Source organism: Peromyscus leucopus, chromosome 8b, assembly GCF_004664715.2.
Source record: "Peromyscus leucopus breed LL Stock chromosome 8b, UCI_PerLeu_2.1, whole genome shotgun sequence".
Classification (NCBI taxonomy): domain Eukaryota; kingdom Metazoa; phylum Chordata; class Mammalia; order Rodentia; family Cricetidae; genus Peromyscus; species Peromyscus leucopus.
In genome coordinates this window covers 89,540,257-89,558,468 of record NC_051086.1, presented here as the reverse complement: position 1 = coordinate 89,558,468, position 18,212 = coordinate 89,540,257, and the positions used below count along the sequence as shown (strand labels likewise).

General features: G+C 53.3%; 2 protein-coding genes and 1 long non-coding RNA gene across 5 annotated transcripts; 2 read left to right on the top strand and 1 right to left on the bottom strand.

The window, feature by feature from the left end:
* Positions 1 to 129: 129 nt before the first annotated feature.
* Fam187a (family with sequence similarity 187 member A) lies at positions 130 to 3,838 on the top strand. Its single transcript, XM_028882640.2, has one exon. It carries the CDS (start codon positions 756 to 758, stop codon positions 2,016 to 2,018), a length of 1,263 nt encoding a protein of 420 aa, XP_028738473.1. The 5' UTR covers positions 130 to 755; the 3' UTR covers positions 2,019 to 3,838.
* Positions 2,706 to 11,791, bottom strand: LOC114702248 (glial fibrillary acidic protein). 3 transcript variants are annotated; one of them, XM_028882639.2, is made up of 10 exons: positions 11,260 to 11,778; positions 10,171 to 10,231; positions 9,892 to 9,987; positions 8,725 to 8,886; positions 7,800 to 7,925; positions 7,362 to 7,582; positions 6,361 to 6,404; positions 5,909 to 6,022; positions 4,748 to 4,839; positions 2,706 to 4,183 (listed from the first exon to the last, which is right to left on the bottom strand). In XM_028882639.2, exons 1-10 carry the CDS (start codon positions 11,712 to 11,714, stop codon positions 4,142 to 4,144), a joined length of 1,413 nt encoding a protein of 470 aa, XP_028738472.1. In that variant the 5' UTR covers positions 11,715 to 11,778; the 3' UTR covers positions 2,706 to 4,141. The 3 variants fall into 3 exon arrangements, with proteins under 3 accessions (XP_028738472.1, XP_028738470.1, XP_028738471.1); XM_028882637.2 differs by lacking the exon at positions 5,909 to 6,022 and having other exon boundaries at positions 4,748 to 4,833; positions 11,260 to 11,791; XM_028882638.2 differs by lacking the exons at positions 2,706 to 4,183; positions 4,748 to 4,839 and having other exon boundaries at positions 4,842 to 6,022; positions 11,260 to 11,777.
* A 940-nt stretch (positions 11,792 to 12,731) lies between these two features.
* Positions 12,732 to 18,153, top strand: LOC114702251. The gene is made up of 5 exons (XR_003735946.2): positions 12,732 to 13,443; positions 14,937 to 15,195; positions 15,313 to 15,563; positions 16,827 to 17,070; positions 17,544 to 18,153. It is a non-coding gene; the product is annotated as an uncharacterized LOC114702251 (long non-coding RNA).
* Positions 18,154 to 18,212: the final 59 nt, after the last annotated feature.

The window sequence follows — 18,212 nt, the reverse complement described above, 5'->3', positions numbered from 1 at the left end:
AGCATTCGGGAGGCAGAGCCAGGCAGATCTCTGTGAGTTTGAGGCCAGCCTGGTCTACAGAGTGAGTTCCAGGAAAGGCGCAAAGCTACACAGAGAAACCCTGTCTAGAAAAACCAAAAAAAAAAAAAAAAAAAAAAAAAAAAGGAAACTCACTGGCCTCTAATGAAAGATAAGCACTGATCATAACTCTTAACCAGAATATTTATAACCTAAAGCCAGTGAATGAACAGCCAATCAATAATAAGCAAAGGCTCCTTCATTTGAGATGCAGAATTTTCCCCCAGAGACCTCGTTCTTTTCACAGGTTGAGCCTGGAAAATCCCCAATCTATTGGCTCAGGTCTGGCCAGCATCCCAGATGATCCGCTTTGCAAGAGAAGATATCTGTTATCTCTCAGGTTGAGGAAAGGATGCTCTCCTGGGCAGGCAGGGCGGAGGGCACTTACAGCTCACTCTGGTTTCCCTTGACCCATTCTTGGGTGAGTGCCAGTGTTCTAGAAAGGTGAGAGAGTGCCAGGTTCTAGAATGATTTTCCCTCGAGTTCGGCCCTGGTGCATTAGAACAGCATCTTGTACATCAGCTGGGAATAAATTGCCTTGCAACGGCTCTCTCCTCTGCAGTTCCAGGCTTCGTTCACTGGTTGTTTGAACCTTTCTTTATATAGCGGCCTCCTCTTGGCAGTCGTTTCTAAAAAGCCACAGGTCTTTGGTGCCTTGGGTTTTGCCCTGCCCCCTCAAGATCCTCCTTCCTACAAGCATGAGGCTGGCCCACATTACCACGCTCTTGTGGGCCTGGGGTGGTCTCCAGGCCTTTGAGATCGTGGAGAAGGAGAACATCTTTCAGAGGACGCCCTGCCCGGCTTTCCTGATGTTTGATAACGCGGCCTATCTGGCTGACATGAGCTTCGAGCTTCCCTGCCACTGCAAACCTGAGGACGTTTCGGCTGTGGTCTGGTATTACCAAAAGCAGCTGGGAAGCAGCCACACCACAGTGCTGACAGACTTCGATGGGCGCCTGCTCACAGAGGCGGCTCATGTTCGAGTAGGCAGCAGCATGCTGGTCCGCTTCAGCATCCGCATGTTCAGCCTGTTGGTTTTCCGGGCCCAGCCAGAGGACTCAGGCCTATATTTTTGTGGCACCCGTAAGGGGGACTATTTTTATGCCTATGATGTGGACATCCAAAGCAATGAGGGAATGGTAGCCACCTTCAAGGACAGGGGCCAGGAGCCGTTGCCGGATGAATACTATGGGAGCCTCCATGTCTTTACTACCTTCTGGGAGTGGACCCCCTGTGACCGCTGTGGGGTGCGTGGGGAACAGTGGCGCCTTGGACTCTGCTACCTGCAGAACCCTGACCTCTCCCCTCGGTACCTTAAGACAATGCCTGATGTAGTGTCCTGTGGCTCTCGGGCTGTGCCCAGGAAACTGCACATCAAGACCAGGGACCACACACCTGAGCTACTGATTCAGAGCTGCCTAGTGTCCTGTGAGAAGAGGCATCAGATCCGGAAGGGTATGCTGACAATCTACAACTATGTGTCCAAAGTGGGCAGCCGCCCCTGGCTGCCTCAGGTACCCATTCAATTCCATCAGCAAAGACTAGGTCACGGCCTCATCATCTCCTGTCCCGGGGCCCGGCCAGAGCATGCTGTGGCCTGGGACAAAGACCGTCAGCCCCTCTACCGCACACAGTACCTAAAAGGCGTCAACAGATCCATGAGAGTGTTCATCGACCATGGCAACCATCTCCACATCCGCTTCACCCGGCTGAGTGACCGAGGCATCTATTACTGCTGGCGGCAAGGGCTGAGAATCGCCGGCTTCCGGTTGGGAGTAACATCTCGAGGACGCTACCCAGCCTCGCTCTCAGACCCTGAGACTCGCACCGCTGTGGAACTCACCCTGCTAAGCTACCTGCTCATCACGGCGGTCTTTGTCACCATTCACCTCTGTCGTTGCTGTTGCTACGCATTTCGCTATTGTCCCAACTTCTCCACCCATACCCTTCTCCAGCTGTGAAAGCCAGCTGTGGTCTAATATGTTTGTTGAGTGATACCCGATGCTTCTGATGGGCACCTTGGGCTGGGGCACCTGACACCGTGATGTCCAAGCCTGTTGTTTACAACACGCTCCCCAGTTCCACGGGAGGGGCCTGGGTCTAATCGGGAAAGTGGAGAAGCCCGAGGGAGGTCAGAGGTCAGAGACTGGTCAGGAGGGTACGAGGACACTTCACACTCAGATTGCTGGAGGAAGTGAACAGATACCCATCAGGTCACCTATCAGTGTTGTTGACCTGGAGGTGCTTTGCCCTTGAAGTCTGTTGCCGGGCCCTGGTTGAACTGGATTGGGTGGGATGGAGAAGAAAGAAAAGGAGAGGGAGCTGCTGTATCTTCCTCAGCCTCCGATTGTTCTGGGAACAGCAGAGCAGCAGGTGTGAAGAGGAAGGTAAAGACGGGGACAGGAATGGGTGAAGAAAGTGACATCCAACACAGGACTTTCTTGAATGGTGGCACCCAGGCTAGGTCCTGGGGATGAGAAGCGGGTCTGGAGCAAAGGCCATGGCACCAGGGCTCTGTAGGAGGTGGGATTCGACAGGCAGCTGCCGCAGTGGAGGGTCAGGATCTCAAGACTATCTGTGGTCCTGAACAAGTTGAGTCCTGTCTCGGTCTTGACCCCACCTCCTGAACAAATCAGACCCACTCTGTGGAAGGCTATGGCACATCTTTATTTCTTCTTAGTAAAGGCAGCAGCACTGTTCTGAAGGTTAGCAGAGGTGATAAGGAGTGGGGGAGAGGGTGAGGGCACAATGTCCTGGGAAGAGGGAGGGGCCCCACTTTCCTTTTTTGATCTTAGAGGGGAGGAAAGGACAATAGAGTGGACACTTTCAGCCCCATTTCTGGGCGCAGTTCCCCATCACCTGCCCACCAACCAGCCCGAGAGAGGGTGCTCTGGTGTGGAAGGGCAGTCTCATGTTGCCTCCAGGCGGCTTGAACACAAACCAGTCTACTAGGCCCATGCCTCAGTTTCGCAAATTGTCAAACAGGATGATGCCGAAAATGTAGATATTATTATGTATATGCATAAGAAAGGAGTTGGGCCCTCGGCTTGGAGAAGAAGAGCTAGTAATTACAGAATGGAGAGCCTCGAAAGGATGGTTGTGGTTTCATCAGGGTCAAGAAGCAGCAGTCAGTCACAGGGTGCAGAGAGCTGAGTGGATGGGGACTATGTGGCCAGGAATAGACCTTCACAACCGAGACAACGGACAGAAGTCCCTCTCTCCTGTTTCATGGTCTTCAGGAGAATGGGGCATTTCCTTGATTCCCAGGATTCAGAGCCAAGTGTAACTGGTTGCCTACAACTTCCAACTTCAATGTCTAAATCATCTCCACTGGTGCTGCCACCACTGGTGCTCCCAAGCCTGAGTAGGGGAGCCTTCCTGGACTTGACCTCTCAGCATCCACACTTAGGGGCCAGGTACCCCACCTCTACTCCCTCCCAGTACTACTTCCCTCTCCACTTATGCTATAGATTCCCCCCAAGTGCTGAGAACCAAGTCTCCACACGCTCACAGGCTGCTAAGCCTTGTGGCAACTCAGAGGGGCTGAGACACGAGTCATCTGGAGGGCCCTTAGGACTGCCTTAGTGGCATTCCAGGTAGCAAGTCTGCCCTAGCCACTCCTAGATCAGTCAGGGCTATTCTGGAAGCATAAGTCTCTGGCGAGAGCTACTTTGCCGTGGGACCTCACCTTTCTCTCTGACTTTCTGTCTTCCTCCAGCAGCCTGTGGAAACTCAAAGTCCAGTTCCCAGAGACCTCAGCTCTGGCAACAGTTTCCATACCAACAAGGATGAAGGAAACAATCTGTTAAGGCTCCCTGTTCTGCCCACCTTTCCTCTTTCCTTCCAATTCTACCCCAGCTGCTGGCCCCTCCCCTCCTGACTGCCCCTTTGGGGTGAGTATCCTGTTAGTTGGAGGCGCAGAGTGTGTGCCATCTGTCAGGCTCGGTAAGGACTGAGCCTCGGGCAGCAGGCAGGCATTAAAACCGAAGGAAGGGGAGTGCTGGTGTGGATGGGAACAGGGCTATCTGAGGAGGAGCTTTGGGCCCTTGACACTGTGTGGCAGGGGCCACCAGGTGGACACACCTCACATCACATCCTTGTGTTCCTGCTTGGACTCCTTAATGACCTGCAGGGGACAGGGAAGGTGTACAGTGCACGGTTAGGGACCGACTCAACTCCCGGACCCACCACGCTAGGCCGTGCATCCTGAGGCAAGTCCCCAGCTTTCCTGGATCTGTCTTCCCTTGACTGTCGTTGAATTACATCACGCTGAGCTCAAACTGGAGGGTGAAATGCCACCAGTAAAGCATTCAACAGCATGCCTGTCACTACGGCGTAAGAGTAGCCATTGCTGCTGCCACCACCTCATGTAGAGAAGGCCGTGATGTATTTATCTCCTATTCCCATTCTTCTCCAGAAAGCTCCTCTGAGTAAAATTTGAAGGCCCTTTCTTTCCCTAACTGTCCCAGTCAGAGCTGGACCATCAGGTGGCCTTGGTACACAGGTTGCCCTGAACACACCACCTGTGGAAGGGCTGGGGAAGGAGAATCACATTCAAGGTCAGTCCCTTCTTCCAGAGCTCCATTGGGAACCCCTGGGAGTTATTACTAAGGACCTTCCACGACCTAGTCCCAGGCTTTCTCCAGTCTAGCTTCAAGAACCCCTGAGGGCAGCCAGACCCTGTCCTCACCTCGCCATCACGCATCTCCACTGTCTTTACCACGATGTTCCTCTTGAGGTGTCCTTCTGATACGGACTTGGTGTCCAAGCTGGTTTCTGCAGGTGTGAGGAGAGGAGGCCTCCGTGGGCTCTTGGGGTACTAAACATCCTGTCCTATACCCGGCTTCCCCATCATGCACCCAGGGTCACGAATACAGGGCTATCTAAGTAGGCAGGGAGAACCTCAGCTTGTCCACAGTGGCTAGGGACTCCCACCTGGCCCCAGTGGGGCACATCCTGCCGCTGTCCCGTAGCCCGCTTGACCTTCTGATCTGGCACCTGGCTTCCTGGCAACCAAGGGCTGCACCGAGAAAGGAGCCTCAGTTTCCCCTTTTATAAAAAGTGCTCACAGTACCTACTTCCCCAGGAGATAGTGAGGGGCAAGTAACTAATATATGTTAACATGTGGCACACATTAGTGATTAATACATGTGGGCCTTCCCCATCCCTGCCTTTTTCCGTCACTTATCTGGACTCTAGTGACCCTCGACTGTCTGGCATTTGGCACTATTACCTCTACCTGGTCAGCATAATTAACTTTCTAAGGCTGAATTACATTCTGAAATATGTATGGCCACTATTCCTAAATGGAATTTTCCCCTGTATCTAAGGATCATTTCAGGACCACATGCCAGTAAAAAGTAATTTGGTCCACCCCCCTTAGAGAGAAAAATATAGCATGTCACACTCACTAATATTTAAAATGAAGAGCAGGGAACATAAAACTTTATTCACTACAAGAGCAGCAGTCCAGAGGGAACTAATCCTCTGGGCTGAATCAGCACTGAGAGAAGCCTTAGGGACTCATGAATCAAACAGAGCCTGCCCAGAGAGCGCTGTGAGACCCAAGGGGGCCGCCTAGTGACAGGAAAGAGGCGAGGCAGAGGCTGACATTTGCTCAGAGGCGTCAGAACTTCTCATTCAGCTCCCAGGGACAAGCTCCCTTTAACATAGGCTCGCTCTGTCGGTATACCCTAATTACATCGCGCTAGGACCTGGGCTGGGGACAGAAGCTTCTGGGGACTGGGAGGAGGGAGGCGGAGAGGACGGAGACACAGGCTTGGTGGGACCCGCTGCCTGTCAAGCTGGGGAGAACGCATAACTGAAACGCAGAGATCTATCTAATCGAGCGCTGGCGGGGCTCCGTTTACAGTCTGGTGAGCCTGTATGGGTATAACTTGTATTGTGAGCCTTTTGAGATGTCTGGTGACTTTGCGGCCTTCCCCTTCTTTGGTGCCTTTGCCCCCTGTAGTGACAAGCAGTTCAAAACAAAACAAAAGGTAAAACATTCAGAAGGGCAGAACTTGATCGTGGCTAGCAGACCTGGCATCAGCGGCGACCTCACCAGTGCTGGGCGGGGAGGGTGGGTGGGTGGGGGTGCAGCTAGGGTACAGGGCAGAGTGAGACAGGGACAGCTACAGGCCCCGGGATGCTGTGCTCTGTCTAGGATCTCAGCAGAGGGTCATAAAGGCTCCCAAACGAGAGCTTGGGTCCCTTCGTCCCCAGTCCCCAAGAGCAGGCCACAGGCCTGGAGGGAGGGGTGGGAACTCACTACCCCTTCCCACAAGACCCCACTATACTGACCTCGGATCTGCAGGTTGGAGAAAGTTTGTACAGGGATGGTGATGCTGAAAGACAGAGGAGGGGTAGGGATGATGAGGCCACCCTAGGACACCCCCAGGTCCTGGTCCAGGGACAGCATGAAAATCTCAGGGTCCTTTGCCAGGCCAGCCTGACTGCGTTGCCAACATCCCCTAATGCCCTAACTCCCTGCCCCTCTCTCTCCTCTCTCTCTCCCTCTCCCTCCTCCTCTCCTCTCTCTCTCTCTTCTTCCCTGCCCTCCCTCTCCCCCCTCCCTCTTCTCTTTCCTTCTCTCCTCCCTGCTCTTTCAGACAAGGTCTCTCTATACAGCCTTGGCTGGCCTAGAATTCAATATGTAGACCAGGCTGGCCTCAACCTCAGAGATCTGCCTGCCTCTTCCCCTCAGGCGCCGGGATTAAAGCCTTGAGCTGTTATGCCTGTGTATATGAGGGCAGAAGTGGGTGTTGGACCCCCCGGAACTGGAGTGTTACTTCAGGACATTGCAAGCCATCCTATGGCTACTGGGAACCTAACCCCTAACTACAGAGCAACCTCCCCAGCCTTCACCCCTAAACTGTCAACCCAGAAGCCAATACTCTCCCGGAGCTGGAAGAGTCTGCAGGGAGCTTGTATGTTATCTGCCCCCCCCCCCAGAATCCCTCCAGAAAGGAGAATGGAGGCCTGGGAGATGAGAGGAATAAAAAAAAAATATGGTCACAATGAGTCCAAGGAAGCAGAACAAATCAATGAGGCCATGGGAAGTCCCATCTTTGTTGGCCAGCCTTGCGGGTCAGCCACTTTGGGGAATAACTCAAGTGCTCAGCCCTGGGACTTAATACTGGCTGGATCCATCTATCTGTTCTTCAGAATAGATGTCTTGAATGTCTACTGTGCGTTAGGCTGGACTCTGGGGGTGGAAGCGGATACAAGGGTAGCGGGAGTACTGAAGAGAACAGGAGTTACAGAGGGGAGACAGCAGTTCCCCAGCGCTGAGGGGAGCTCACCGGTTTTCCTCGCCCTCCAGCAGTTTCCTATAGGTGGCAATCTCGATGTCCAGGGCTAGCTTGACGTTGAGTAGATCCTGGTACTCCTGCAGGTGGCGGGCCATCTCCTCCTTGAGGCTTTGGCCCTCCTCCTCCAGCCGGGCGAGCGCCTCCTGGTAACTCGCCGACTCCCGCGCGTGGCGCTCATCTTGTTCACGCATTTGCCTCTCCAGGGACTCGTTCTGCCGAATGGAGCCGACTGATCTACTCGATCCCAAGAGGCTTCGAGGGCCCGCCCCCGGCCCCCTACCCCGCCTCCAACTTTTCAGAACCCTTCCTCTCTTCGTCCATCCCTCATCCCCACCCCCACCCCACCCCACCCCACCCACCCCGTCCCCTTCCAGCAGCATCTTGGGTGGCGGCTGCCCGATCGGACCAGTGGTCCCTGCTCACGCTCACCGTGCCGCGCAAGGACTCCAGGTCGCAGGTCAAGGCCTGCAGTTGGCGGCGATAGTCATTAGCCTCGTGCTTAGCCTGGCGGAGCAGCTCTGCGTTGCGGGAAGCAGCGTCCGTGAGGTCCGCAAACTAAACCGAGAGAGAACCTGAAGTTGAAGGGCGGAGTGGAGTCTCCCTATGGCACAGTGCACAGGCCAGGGAGCTGCTGCCTGGGACGGGAGATAGACACGGTCTCTGGAAAATCAGGAAAGTGGAGTCGACCTCAGGTCTCCCCCCAGGAGCCGCAACTGTAACCGAAGGATTTATCGTGTCTTCATCCTGCTCAGGCTGTCACTGGCTTCGGCAACTCACCCTGGACTTGGTGCCCTGGACCAACAGCATCTCCAGTTTGTGCTTTTTTCTGTCTCGGGTCTCCTCACGACGCCTGTTCTCTACCTGAGATGCCCTTCCCTCTTCTTTTGAGTCTCTAGGCTGCCTGTCTAGCACAAGCCCCACCCTATCATCTCCCCGGTTCTCACAGTCTATATAAACTCTGGCATCACCTTGACCAAACGTTTCTCTGTGTCTCGGGAGTGCCGGGCACACAGTAGATGTTCAGGAACACGGGGCACAGACTGTCAGAGGCATCAAAAAGGCAGGCTCTCAAATGAGATGGGATAGGATTGGAAGCTTTACCCCTCTGTCACTTAGGAGCTATGTGACATTGGGCGAGCTAGTTAACCTTTTAACTTTGCTAGTTAAAAGTAGTAGTAGCAATAACAATGAGTAGTTTGGGACGTAGTAGTGCCTGTGTGGTCCTGAGCAAGTCATCTCAGTTCTCTGAGCAAGGCTGGTCACCTCGATAGGTTATTTTCCAAGCTTCCTTCCCTTATTCTCCAGTATGGATCAGGAAGGGCTGCCTGGAAGAGGCAGGCTGTCCCACAGATACCTTGGACCGATACCACTCCTCTGCCTCTTGCATGTTACTGGTGGCCACTGCCTCGTATTGAGTTCGAATCTCTCTGAGGGCTGCTGTGAGGTCTGGCTTGGCCACATCCATCTCCACATGGACCTGCTGCTGGGCCAGCTGCTCCCGGAGTTCTCGAACTTCCTGATAGGGTAAAAGAAGGGGTGTTGAGGCTCAAATCCCAGGCCCAGGCTACAGCTGGGGCTCTCCCAGCATCACACTTCTGCCTGCCCAGATGTGGCATTGGCTCAGGGAAATGGGGCAGCCTTTACTGGAAGAAGTGCATGGCCTAAGCTAATGGCATGTGCCAGGCTCGCTGGCACACACCTTTAACCCCAGGATGTGGGAGGCTGAAGCAGGCAGGTCTCTATGATTTTGAGGCCAGACTAGTCTACATAGTATGTTCCAGGCCAGCCAAGTCTACACAGTGAGACCCTGTCAAAAAGTAAAAACCCTAAAGGGTATAGAATGAGAGAGTCTGAGAGCATCTTCGTCCCAGGGCTGCATAGTCAGGAACCAGGCATGAATATGTCTTACATCCAGGCTCTGAGTTCAGAGAACAGAGGTGTGTGTGTGTGTGTGTTTGTGTGTGTGTGTGTGTGTGTGTGTGTTTGAGACAGAGTCTCATGTAGATCAGGCTACTCTCAAACTTTCTGTCTAGTTGAAATTGGTCTTAAACACATTGAGTCTCCTATCTCTGCCTCCCAAGTGCTGAGAGTAGACCACCGTGGCATGGCTTCCGAGGGGTTTTCGTGACTGTTTTACATCTTACTGGGGACAGGTGGGGGAGAGGGTGAAACCAGAGAGGCTGTGTGACTTTGTGTGTGTGTTTAAACTTCTCCGGGTTTCGATGTCCTCCCCGTTGTGAAAGGAGACTGTGAGGGAGACTCACAAAGCTGACGTGGAGGAGAAATCAAAGACCCGCCTTGTGCTTCTCAGACATGGTGGAGGGGAGGATCTGTGTTCACTTTCCAGGGGGAGTAGATACTGGAAAACACCTCCCTTGTCTGTCTTCTTTCTTCCATTTCCCTTCATCCTGACAGTTGGGTTCTCTGTTTCCCTCTCTGAGTATCTCTCTGTCTCTCTGTCTGTCTGTCTTTCTCTCTCACTTGCAGTTTCCTGAGCCTCCCTCCTTCTGCCCGGCCTCACCTCCTCATGGATCTTCCTCAAGAACTGGATCTCTTCCTCCAGTGATTCAATCTTCCTCTCCAGGTCCAGACGGGCCATGGTAGCTTCATCTGCCTCCTGGAGTAGGGAGCAGACCTTTTGGACCCCAGAGTCCCTCCCCACAACGTCTCCAGTTCTGTCTTCCCCCTCCTTGTGGGGCTCTGGGAAGCAGGCAATTGCTGTGGAAGGCTAAGTCCAGGGGCTGTGTCTGGGTGGACTGCCATCAAGCTCCCTGCCCCCCATCCCTCCCGTCTCGCTGACCTGTCTGTAGGCAGCCAGGTTGTTCTCGGCCTCCAGCCTCAGGTTGGTTTCGTCTTGGAGCCTGGGATAGGGGACACAGTATGGACTTTAGGCTTTCCTGAGGACTCTTGGATCCCTGTCCCAACCTCTCTGGAGGTGACTGTCATAAAACACCCACAGAGTGGCAAGAGAAGAGAGCGGCAGAGGATTCCTAGACAGAGGCCCTGGCTGAGAGAATAAGCAGCAGATAAAGGCTTCTGCTTTGACTCATTACTGAGGTGCCTTATCGGGGTTGGTGCACCTGCTAATGCTCGCAGAGGCGCATCCACCGCCATGCGCTCACTGAACAGACACCAGTGCACCTCCTGCACCCGAGGACACACGAATGTCTGCCTCTCAGCAAAGCACCATGCCCCAGAGTTTGACCCCTGGTCACTATCTTTTAGGACAGATTGTATCAAAGCTGCTACTTCATAGCTATGACAATCAAACGGACTTGAGTACAGTCAAAAAGCTGGTGGCAAGCCGGGCGGTGGTGGCACACGCCTTTAATCCCAGCACTCAGGAGGCAGAGCCAGGCAGATCTCTGTGAGTTCGAGGCCAGCCTGGGCTACAGAGCGAGATCCAGGATAGGCTCCAAAGCTACACGGAGAAACCCTGTCTCAAAAAAACAAAAAACAAACAAAAAAGCGGGTGGCAGACAGCCATCTGGGTTCTGCACCCAGGCCCTGCCTGCTCTTTCTTGCATTTCCTATGCTTCAGAGATCAGAGCTTCCTTGTGGACACAAACCTCCTCTCTGACCCTTCACAGTGCCAAATGAATGGAAAAGCAGAGCATACTGGCTGGTGCCCTCGCTACCTCACAGCCTTCCCCAGTGTGGAGGTGCCCAGGGTGACCAACTCCCTGGCAGCTGACCTTTGGGAATCAGATCCCTGAAGTTTTGGTCTCTCCCATCATATGAGGGAGCAAAGATATAGCCCCCCCTTTCCCAGGCATGGGAAAACGCAGCAGCTGAGAGGCCGCGCCCTCAGTCAGTACCCTTCCTAATAGGCACCCCTCTGGGTTCAGTCTCACTGCTCATTAGCCATTTTCCCTGTCCTCCTCCTCACTTCTGCCTCAGGGTGCCAAGGTCCTGTGCCAGATTGTCTCTCTCCACCTCCAACCGGGCACTGTTGGCCGTAAGCTGGTCCAGCCGCAGCCGCAGCTCCCGCAGCTCTGCCTGGTAGACGTCAGCCAGTTTGGTGGGCTCCTTGGCACGAAGCTGGTTCAGCTCAGCTGCCAGCGCTTTGTTTTGCTGTTCCAGGAAGCGGACCTTCTCGATGTAGCTAGCAAAGCGGTCATTGAGCTCCATCATCTCGGCGCGCTCACTGGCCCGAGTCTCCTTGAAGCCAGCGTTGAGAGCCCCAGCCAGGGAGAAGTCCACCCTGGCAGGGAGTGGAGGAGACATTCGAGGCAGAGAGAAGCGCGGGATGGTACTCAGGTGGCGGCTGGAGCCCAGGCCCCTGACCACCGTCTCGGAGGTGGCGTAGGAGCGCCGAGCAGAGGTGATACGTCTTCGCTCCATCCTGCCCAGCCTCTGCTGGCTCCTGGGATGTCAAGGGCTTTATGGAGTAATGGGCTGGACTGGCTCTACCCTGACTTCCTGGCAGCAACCCCTTGAATAGCCTGAGGGGGTGGAGCTGGGCCCTAGCCCAGCTATGGGGAGAGCGCCTCTCACCCCACTGAGGTCTTTGTATCAGAGTCAAGGCTTCCCTGGGTACACCAGCTTGACTTCACCAGTGATCAAGAAAACCTCCTTTCTGGTAAGATGGGTCAAGAGAGGGCTCGAGTGGCTGAGAAAACAGCTTAGTCCATAAATTGCTTGCCTGTCAAGCATGAAGATCCAAGTTCTAGCCACAGAATGAATATAAAAGGCCAGGTTTGACAATGCATACTTGTAACTCCAGTGCTGGGGAACGAAAAATCAGGAGGATCCTTGGGTCTCACTGACTAATTAGTGAGTTCCAGGTCCCAGGGAGAAACGCTGTCTCAAAAACCCAAGGCAACAGTGCCTGAGGAACAATACCTGAGGTTGACATCTAGCCTCAGCACATATGTGCACACACATGAACATCTATGCAGTGAACGAACACTTGTGTGTGGGTGCACATGCACACACACACACACACACACACACACACACACACACACACACAGAGAGAGAGAGAGAGAGAGAGAGAGAGAGAGAGAGAGAGAGAGAGAGAGAGAGAGAGAGAGAGCACAAGAGCTGGGTTGGGTGAGCGAGCTGCCTCCAGCTCCTAGAGCTATAAGCCAGAGCTGGCCTCACTCTGCATGCCTTCACTTCTCCATGGGCCTAGGAAATGCTAGGAACTTGAAGACTCTGCGCCCTGCCTCCAGGATCAGCCTATACTAGTTTCCTGATGACTCCCATTCCCAACAGATGTCCAGAGTCCTTTCCCCGGAACCCATCATCTCTGTCTTCTCATTCCTGGAGTTCAGGAGTGAAGGGCAGGGGTTGGGACCCCCACTGTGACTCTGACTTGGGCCTCTAGCTGTGTGTGTGTGGGGGGACATGACAGCAGGAACGATGAGGATCCTAATAGGGTAAGACATCAGGCCTCCTTCCTGAGCCCCTCTTTGGCATCTTGTCTGGTCTGCTGGGTCGTTTCTTCCTGGTCCAGCTTCCCTTTGCTCCTCCCAGAGCCTCGCCCCTGAAGGCTCCACAGAGTAGTAATGAATGAGTTGGCGGTACATGCCGGAATCTTTATTTCTGTAACACCCTGTCTCCCTGGCCACCCCACATTCTCCCAGGAGATTTATCTTCTTCAAGTTCCCACACATCAGGCCTCTGGGGGATATGTAGGTCTGGGAAACCAGAATTCACCATCATCAATGGTGGGGAGGAGGCTGTTGCCATGAGACTTCAGGCCTATCCATCCCCTCCACTCCAGTCCCTCCCAGGCGCCTTAGCCATCTGTGCCCTTGGGCTTCTGGAAAACAGACAGCTCAGCTCCCTCCACCCTTGCCTTCCTCTGTCCATGCTTGAGCTTCTGATCTCTACTCCAGGGCACTTGCTGAATAGAGCCTTGTTCTCTGCCGCCAGTGAGGGAGCCATACGGCAAGGGCAGCCCCAAGGGGACTGGGCTGCTTTTATCCCAAGATGCCAGGATGTCAGCCCCGGGTGCTGTACAAGCTCCCAGCTCAATGGACTTCTCGGAAAGCATCGAAGGGGGCCTGGAGTACAGCGGGAAGCAGGCTGTGTGCCCACCCCTGATCATTGTGTCTATGCCAAGGTGAGTCATTCAGTGGGCACACGGAGGTCCTGGGGGGTGGCCAGCTCAGCACTGCCAGGTCTCCAGCTTACAGACAACGCCTGGCTGCTTGCCCCTGCCCACTGCTGAAGCCAGTTCAGACCCCTGAGCGCCTGTCATAGCAACATCCCTTACTCCACACCAGGGACATGGTATTGAGCATGTGATGGGCTGCTTGCTAAGATTCCCCTAGCGAGAATCAGCATGGCGGGGGGGAGGAGACCCTTAGAATCTAGCCATACCTTCCCCCATCCTGGACAATGGCATAGTAAGGTAGATCTTGAGAGAAGTTCACAGTGACTTTAGTCAGGATCTCATCATGTCTCCTGGAACTCACTATATAGATCAGACTGGTCTGGAACTCACAGCGGTCCCATTGTCCCTATGGGATTAAAGGCTTGCGGGACTACTTCCTGCCCTGGTGACTTTTGATGCTCATAAGTTGGGAAGCTAAAAAACAGAAGAGCCTTACTAGGGACCAGCCTTGAACTCGGGACACAGCTCACGGGGTAGGAGTGGTCTACCTTCTTAGTATAAACAAAGTGGTTCCGGAGGGAAAAGATTTGACAAGGGGTTCATCAGCAAAACTGGAGAATTCCTCCTGTCCATGTGAGTTTGCTTCCATGCCAAGCAAGGAGTCCCCCAGCTTCTGCCCCTCAGGCCCCTCCCTGGGCCCCTAATGAAGGCCCAAGTTCCATTTCAACCCCACGGGGCTTTTGGATCCTTGCTACTCTCTCTCAAGGGGTATTTGTGGAGACAAAAGAAAGACATTTTTGGTTGCACTTGATGTATAAACTTTCATTATTAGTGTTTTTATTATACATTCACTGTAGAGAAATCAGAAAAGACACATAAGCAATGTAAATATTTAATTAGCCATAATTTTGCCACATGCAGATAAACACTGCCAGATTTTTCCTCACATATGAATACATTTTTTTTTTCAAAACAGGCCCAGACTGCACCAATTATTTTGTAATTTGCTTTTCCTTCAACAATATGCTGTGAACATCTTTCTGAATCAATAAACATTTACCTACATCATCATTTTAACAGCTGCATCGTTTTCCACTTTGTGCATTCATTTAACTAGCCAAGTTCTCAGTCCACTTCCCACCAAATTCATGCATATCTGCCCCAGACAAGCACTTGGTAGGAAAATAGGCAGCCCCCTGCCCTCCCAGTTGCTACAGGGATTCCCATCCTCCTAGCCTGGTGCATGCCTCATCCTGTGGGTTACTCCTTTTCAACTTTCCTAAGCAGAAGTCTCCAACAACAAAAGCCTCAGGCCGAACTCCAGCCGACTTTCAGACTCCACCGCAGGGTGCTGCCAACCATGGAGACAGATGCTTGGATACCTCACCACAGAGTCCACAGCCAAACTGAGCCCTGCTTCAAGCCAAAGTGGGGATACGATAGCTTCCTTGTGTCCCTCTCCCTGTATTAAAATCTGACAGATGAACTTTTGCTTACAGGGCAAAACCTCAATGCCTCCCGGGACAATCCCACTTCTGGTCTCAACTCATATACACAGTGCCTGCTGTTTCCTACCGATGCCAGACTCTAATTCCAGTGGCCATGCAATTCCAGTGTCACCTGCAGGCTTTGCTTGCACACCTGCCCCTGCCCAGCAGAGATCAAGACTGGCTGGCTGACCCCATCCCATGGTGCTGCCCAGTGGAAGGGAAGTGAACCCCAGGACCACTAGATGGCAGTGCTCAGCTGCCCAGGCAGGTCTGGCCACCAAACCAGTGGAGGGAAATAGGGTTTCCTAGAGATTGGTGGTTTTTCTGCAGTCCACCTTTGTATCCATCAGCTGGCCATTCTGTTTTGTTTGTTTTTTTCTTCTAGACTCACCTCTGCTGTGACGGTGCCCTCTTGAGAAGAAAGCAATACTTTGGCTCCTCTGTGGCTGTGAAGTCTTGGATGACCCAGGAACCGTCACCGAATCCAGATCTGTGAAATGAGGACTTACCTTCCAAGAACATTATCAGTGAGAGACAGCCACATCAGGCACTGTTGTCATCTCATAATGCCTGGGAGTATGTGAGAACCTTCTAAGGGAGGTCACGCGGCAGTGTGGCTAGGACCAAGGAACCGCAGTGAGTAAAGAGGGTGGGAGTCAATGTCATTTTCTCCTAGACCTCTAGCTGCTGGTGGCTTCAGGTCCTACAAGGGGACATAATTAGGTTTCTGTTTTTTCTTGTTTTTTTGTTTTTACTGTTTTGTGATAACAGTTTCATTATATCTCAGGTTGGCCTCAAACTTGCTATGTATGTAGCTAAGGATGACCTTGAACTTGATTCTCCTGCCTCCACCTCCTGAGTGCTGGGATTATATGTGTGCACCAACCGGCCTGGTTTATTTGATGTTCAAACCCAGGGCATCGCCTGCACATGTTAGGCAAGCACTTTACTCCCAACATGTAACTTTTTTGAAACTCTGTGGCAACTGAAGTAATGTTACCCTCTAACCCACATTCTTGCCTCCCTTACCCCCTTCGCGGGCTCTGTTCTCACTTGCCTTCTTCCATCCCTAGACTTGACAGATTCCAGAAACTTTGGCTGTGTTGACCTTTCGTGCCTGGATCTCCTGTGCACCTCTGCCTGAGTCCTCCTAGGGAGATGAGCCATGTCTTCCCCTGCAGGCAGTGATTTCCCAATGCTAGAATCTGTCTTCCCCCTCAGACCAGGGTCTACACCTCCCTGATTAAGGCGCCACAGGACAGGGCTAGGAAGGGTCTGCAGGTGAGGGCTTCAGTTGGAGAGGACCTGCCCTAGACCAGGGGCCATTCATTCTCCCACCTTTAGCCTATGCCCAGCCAGGTTCTGCTGGCTGCAGAAGTCAGCCCCTGTGGCTGCAGGATGACCCCAGACTGGACCCCAGAGTCCCTTCTTCCTCCTCCTTGGGCCCCGCCTCTTCTTGTTGTTGGAGTCAGCAGCTCATTCTCATTCTCAGGTCCTGGGGCCAGGCTGCTGTGGCAGGGTTAATAAGCTCAGGCCTTTCTCCCTCGTCTCTCCTGGCCCCAGCCAGACCCACTTCAGCTTGTCCTTTACCTCCCAGTCTCCAACCCTGAGATCTGCTTTTTAATTGCTTTCCCAGCCTGCTTTGCGCCTTCTCCCTGCACTCCCCCTCCCCCTCCTGCATGATTAGACCCCTCAGGGGTGTGAGGCAGGACCAGATGTGGCCCTGGTGGGAGAAGAGGGCTGACAATCACCCACTATTTCCAGCCTAGGAGCTCTCCAAGTGGATAGGATGGGCCAATGGATGGGGCTGTGTTGAGGAGAGGAGAGCAGAGCCATGAGGCTTAGTTGAAACATAGTTCCCAGTCTTCTAGGTGTGAATCTGTTCCCTTCCTCCTCCAGCAACATTCATCCCCAACTGTTCTGGTCACCTCTTCACAGAACTATGGAAAGCCAGGCATGGTGGCACTCTGTGAGTTCCAGGGTAGCCTGGTCTACGTAGCGAGTTCCAGGACAGACAACACTACATAGAGAGACCCTGTCTCAAACAAACAAATAAACACAAAAGAACTATGGAAGAGAAGACAGCCATGACTTACATGCTACCTGGAACCAGGATCATTCTCCAGGGAGAATCTGGAGACAGGTGAGTGGGGCTCTCGGATAGATCTCATGAATTAGCTGCCAAGGAGATTCCCCAGGTTGGGATGATGCCCCCCTCCCCGGAGGGGTTAAGCTGAAGGCTACATATAGGGGAACACAGAAAGACTAGCCCCTTCCCTTGACAGTTTCAGCACTGAGGGTAGATTTTGCTGTTTATTCAGTTACAGGGCTAGGTGGATACCACCCCTTCTCCCGTCACAAAGGTTTTCAGCTCTTTGCCACAAGCCTGGTTTTGCAAACTGGGTACCCCAACATCAGGTTCAGATCTAAGCTTCAGTGTGAGCAAAGGGGGTGCCTATGAGGGGTGTGGGGTGACAGGATGTCTAAATTCACAGAAGCAGGGCTGGGATGATGCAGGAAGAGGGGGTATTAGGCCAGGCTGGGTCTGTGGCGGATGGAGAGGCATTGATTACCATGTCTCGTGGATAACTCTATGAGAGAACAATCCAATTTCAGTCTCATCGTCCATGCAAGTCAGATGGAAGCTGCATCTCAGCTGGCTGGCCCCCCGCAGCCCCCGCCAGCCCGACTGCCTATGGCATGCAGGACACCACACAGCAAGCTCTCGGGCCGACCTCCTGTGATTGAGGGCAGGAGCCGCACGTGCCTTGCTCCATCAGCCCAGAGTCTCTGTACATTTTACGGGTCACCCGAGAGCACACTTTGTACCACGGAGCCGCAAATGTTTGCGCAGTGAATGGCTGGCTGCTGAACATCCTTGTCAAGAGTGACCTCTTCCACTGTCCGGCTGCCCCACGCCTGGCAAAGTCTGCCTCATGCAAGGACCCCGCTGTGCATTGCATGCCCTCCTGGCCCTCGTTACTGGCCGCCTTGCCCCGTGCCGACTGCCTCTGCCCTTGGAGGGCGATAGTGATGATCAGAAGAGGTAATATATGTGAAGACCCCGGGAAATGGAGACGTTATTCCATCGGAATCCAGCCATCACTCAGCGAGGCCTCAAGTGAAAGTGCCGTGCCAACTGCCAGGGGATACAGATGTGAATCTGTGACGACGTCGAGGGAGCCACGGAACACAGGGGAACAAACTCATTAAGACTAATTGGAGAGGCGGGAACCCCATGCCTGGGAAGAAAAATGATGTCTGTTCACTTGAAAAAGGAAGCAG